General features: G+C 62.7%; 1 protein-coding gene across 2 annotated transcripts in view; it reads right to left on the reverse strand.

Moving 5' to 3' along the window:
- The window catches only part of SIPA1 (signal-induced proliferation-associated 1), an 11,275-nt gene that overhangs the window by 2,551 nt on the left and 4,753 nt on the right, over nt 1-3,971 (reverse strand). For both annotated transcript variants that reach the window (XM_027856060.1, XM_027856059.1), the window contains exons 5-8: nt 2,046-2,149; nt 1,569-1,726; nt 823-1,405; nt 384-658 (exon numbers count right to left, since the gene is read on the reverse strand). In XM_027856060.1, the coding sequence (XP_027711861.1) occupies nt 384-658; nt 823-1,405; nt 1,569-1,726; nt 2,046-2,149 (1,120 nt within the window). The remainder of the gene's footprint in view (nt 1-383; nt 659-822; nt 1,406-1,568; nt 1,727-2,045; nt 2,150-3,971) is intronic.

The following is a 3,971-nucleotide window of genomic DNA, read 5'->3' on the forward strand; positions in this document are numbered from 1 at the left end:
AGGCAGCTGTGCGCAGATGGGGAAACCGAGGCCGGGGAGCTTCCTGGCCCAGGGTCACACAGCAGACAGCAGAGGCCTTACATCCAGGGTCTGCCTGAGCTGGAGACCTAACTTAAAGCCTCCCATCCCCTTTAGCCCCAACCCCCTCCCTCACTGCCCAGGCCCTTGTGGGGGGTTCCCATAGAGCCTTGGTCTCCTCTGGGTATAAGCTAACCCCACCATGGCATGGGCTCTGGGGGTGCCCGCCCTTCCTCCCCCGGGGGAGACAACACAGACACTGAAAAGCTTCCAGTGTCCAAAGAAGTGACTGATGTGGGAATTCCAGGCCAAGTCTGGGCCGGAGGACAGGGGGATGTGGGCACGGCGCCCTAGGGCGCTCTGACCTTCGGGGCCGGCCACTCTCGTCAGGAAGCAGGAAGGTGACGCAGACCTTGGGCGCCGAGCGCAAGAGGGCAGCGGCAGCCCCAGGACCCAGGCGCGGGAGGGGGCGGCCGCATATCCTCAAGAGTCGAGCCCCAGGCCTCAGCCCAGCAGTCTCGGCGAAAGTGAACCGCTCCACCTGGTTCACGAAGCCCTCGTCGTCTGCCTCAAAGCCCAGCCGGCCCTGGCCATCACGGGGCAGGGCCAGCTCCCGGCTTTCACAGCCTCGGCTCACCAGCTGCAAGGGAGACATCTGTCGGGTCCCAGGCTTGGGAGGAAAACCCCAGGAGCCCCTGTAGGCCTCTCCTCTTCCTCCTCCTCCTCCTCCTCCCTTTAGGGGGTTTTTACGTGGGGCTTTGCTCAGCCCCACCCCAACACCTCTTGCCCAGTCCCCAGCCTCACCTGCAGCCTGGCCACGATCTCCCCCACAGCCTCACCAGCGGCACCGCCCACCCGCAAGGTCAGCACCTCCCCTCGTCCGTGGTACAGGTCCAGCTGATGGTCAGAAAAAGTCCAGGCCAGTATGTCTCGGCAGGCGCAGTTGAAGATGACACGGCCATCGCGGGGAGTCACCAGCACCAGCGTCTCAGCCGAGATCCCCAGCAGGCAGGGGACTTCAGCCGCCCCGTCCTCACCCCCCGGCGCGGCCCGCACCCCCCATACCAGGGCCCCCTGCGTCTGCAGCTCGCCGCCTGGGCCCCGGGGCCGCTCGCGTCTGCGAGCCCCCAAGGAGGGCAGGCCGAAGCGGGAGGCTGAGTCCAGAGAGGTTGTGGTCACCTCATTGGTGGCCAGCTCCAGAAGGTAGTCCCGCCGGGTGCGCGTGGCCATCGCGTGAAACTTGCGGGCCCGGCTGGCGGCCTGCTCGCCATTGAGAGCTTTGGCCAGCAGCAAGGCCCGGAAGGCCGGGGAGGCTGGGAAGGGCCCCCCGCCAGGGGGGAGGGCAGGGCCGAAGGCTGGGGTGTCCTGGGTCCGGCTCACGGCCACGCTGCCGGGGGAGGAAAGGAGGTGGGCATCAGCAACTCCACCACCAGCTTTGGAGTAGGGGGCTTACAACCCCGTGGAATCCTTCCCCTCTCACAAGGGTCCTTCCCCCAGGAATGGCTGGCTCTGGGGTGGAGGCCACCCAGGACCCGCCCCAAGCCACAGACCTGTAGGAGGTGTGGGGGGTGCAGGGAGCGTGGGCCCGGACCACCAGGAAGACATGCTGAAAGTGAGATCGGATGGTGCTGGGGCAGAAGGGTAGGGCCCCGGGCTCCTGGAAGATGATCGTCACAATGTCATTGCCAATATGTCTTTTCCGAAGGAGCTGGGGAACGAGACTGGGGTTAGGGGTGGCTCGGGAGGCAGCGAGGCCCCGAGAACTCCCCTCTCCCCAACAGATCCTCAAACAGAGGATCCAGCCTCCTTTTTTTTTTTTTTTAACAGATGAGGAAACTGAGGCCCACAGTCACACAAACTGTGCCTAGCTGATGCTGGCCCTCCCAGTCTAGACCTAGGAGCCCCTGAGCCCCTGCCTCCCTCCAAGCCCAGCCTGAAGGATGGAGAGAGGTGAGTGAAGATCCAGGCCAGGAGCCTGGCCCTGGCACGAAGCCCCTCCAGGTTCCGGCCCAGGTGCCCTCCCACACCTGCTGCTGGTTGTTGGGGGTGTAAGGCAACATGGTGGAGACATGGAACATGATCTCGTGGTCTTGGTAGGTGGTGTAGACAGAGTGTGTCCCCGTGGAGTCCGCTGTGGCCAAGGAAAGGAAGGAGGGGAATCTCAGGGGCCGGCCCAGGACTAGGAAGGGGCTGAGCAGCCCTGCCTCCTGCCACCCACTCCCCCCAACCCCCATCTGAGGCGACCTGGGCTAAGGTTCTTTGGGGGCCCCACGGGCCTGCTTTAGGGAGACCCTAATGTAGGCCCGGGGCAGCTCTGGGGGGCTGAGGTCACTGCCGCTTCCGTCCCCCACCCGGGGGCAGCGTCCAGACTGCACTGGCCTTCTTCTCACCTGCCAAGACCCCTCCCCCCCCAGTCCCTCCTCTGGCCACACACACACACACACACACACACACACACACACACACACACACACACACACTCCCCGAGGCAGGAAGGGGGCAGAGATGTGGTCGGGGCTGGGGAAGGAGCTGAGAAGGTACGGGGACGTTTAGGGCCAACCCCAGAGGCAGGCGAGAGCGTGTGGGAAGGCAGAAACAGGAAGGAAGAGAGGATGCTGGACCCATGAGGGAGGAGGACCGAATGGGGGAAGGGGGACTCAGGAGGAAACACACTCTGGCCAGAGTAAGTCACCTGGGGAAATGAGACGCAAAGAACACCGATCCCCCCATTCCCAGCCTCTTCATCTGCCCATCAGGCATTTGGAAAGAGGGCCCCCGGCCACAGGGCCATCGGGTCATCTATCTGGAGCTAGAAGGGACCTCAGGGGGCCGTCTATCTCATTTTACAAAGGGGGAAACTGAGGCCCAGAGCGCAGAAGACACTTTGGGACATCACACAGCTAGGAAGTGTCAGAGTGGGGACTGAGCTCTCTGACTTGCAGGGCCCTAGCGCTGTCCCGTGGGGAGAACAGCCTGGCCCTAGGTGTGGTCACCGGGACCCCCAGGAAAGGTCAGCTGCACCCCAGACCCGAGGCTCTGCTATTCCAGCCTGTGATCTCAAAGACGAGTCTCTACAGGAGAAATCCCACCACGGACATGGTCCCACAGGCATCTGCCTCCCTGGCAGCTCACGTCCGCAGCAAGGGGCTGTCCGGTGAGGGGGAAGCCACCCTGCGCACCTGGGCCAGCCGCGGTCGGAGGAGCACGAGGCTCTACTCCCGGTCCCTGTACCGCCAGGGTCCCTAGGGCTAACCGAGCCCTCCTCCACAGGCCGGCCCTGCAGACACTGAAGACGCTCTCACGGCCCCTGACCTCTCATCCTCTCCGGCCAGCTCTCACTGGGCACTGCCCCAGGGCCTTTCATCTTCCTGTCCTCAGCCTCTGGCTGCCTTCCGGCTGCCAATGTCCTGCTCTGGAGAGCCCACCAGAGAGGGGCTGGGGGAAGGGCTATCTTCAGGAAGGCTCCCCCCTCCCCTTTTCTCTTTCCCATCTATCTTTCTCTCCCTTCTCTCCCTCTCTCTTTTCTTTCTCCTCTTCTCTCCTCTCTCTCTCCCCCTCCTTTTCTCTTCCTCTTCCCTTTCCTTCTTTCTCCCGCCTGCCTCCCTCCTTATTTATCTTCTTACATCTGTCCCTCTTTCTCTCTCCCTCCTTCCCCCTCCCCTTTTCTCTCCTTTCCTTCTCTCTTTCCATCCATCTCTCTCCTCTCTTCTTTCTCTTCTCTCTCTCCATCTCTCCCCCTCCTCTCTTTCTTTCCCTCCCTCCTCCCTCCTACTCTCTTCTTCTATCTCTCCCTTCTTCTATCCCTCCCTCCTCTCTTCCCCCCTCCTTCCCCCTTCCCTCCCCTTCTCTCTTCTTTCCTTCTCTTTCTGTCCATCTCTCTCCCTCTTCTCTCCCCTTTTCTTCTCTCTCCCTCCTTCTCTTTTTCCCTCCCTCCTTCTCTCTCTCCTTCTCCC

The sequence above is a fragment of the Vombatus ursinus genome, unplaced genomic scaffold, assembly GCF_900497805.2.
Source record: "Vombatus ursinus unplaced genomic scaffold, bare-nosed wombat genome assembly UNPS02011369.1, whole genome shotgun sequence".
NCBI classification, from domain to species: Eukaryota; Metazoa; Chordata; class Mammalia; order Diprotodontia; family Vombatidae; genus Vombatus; species Vombatus ursinus.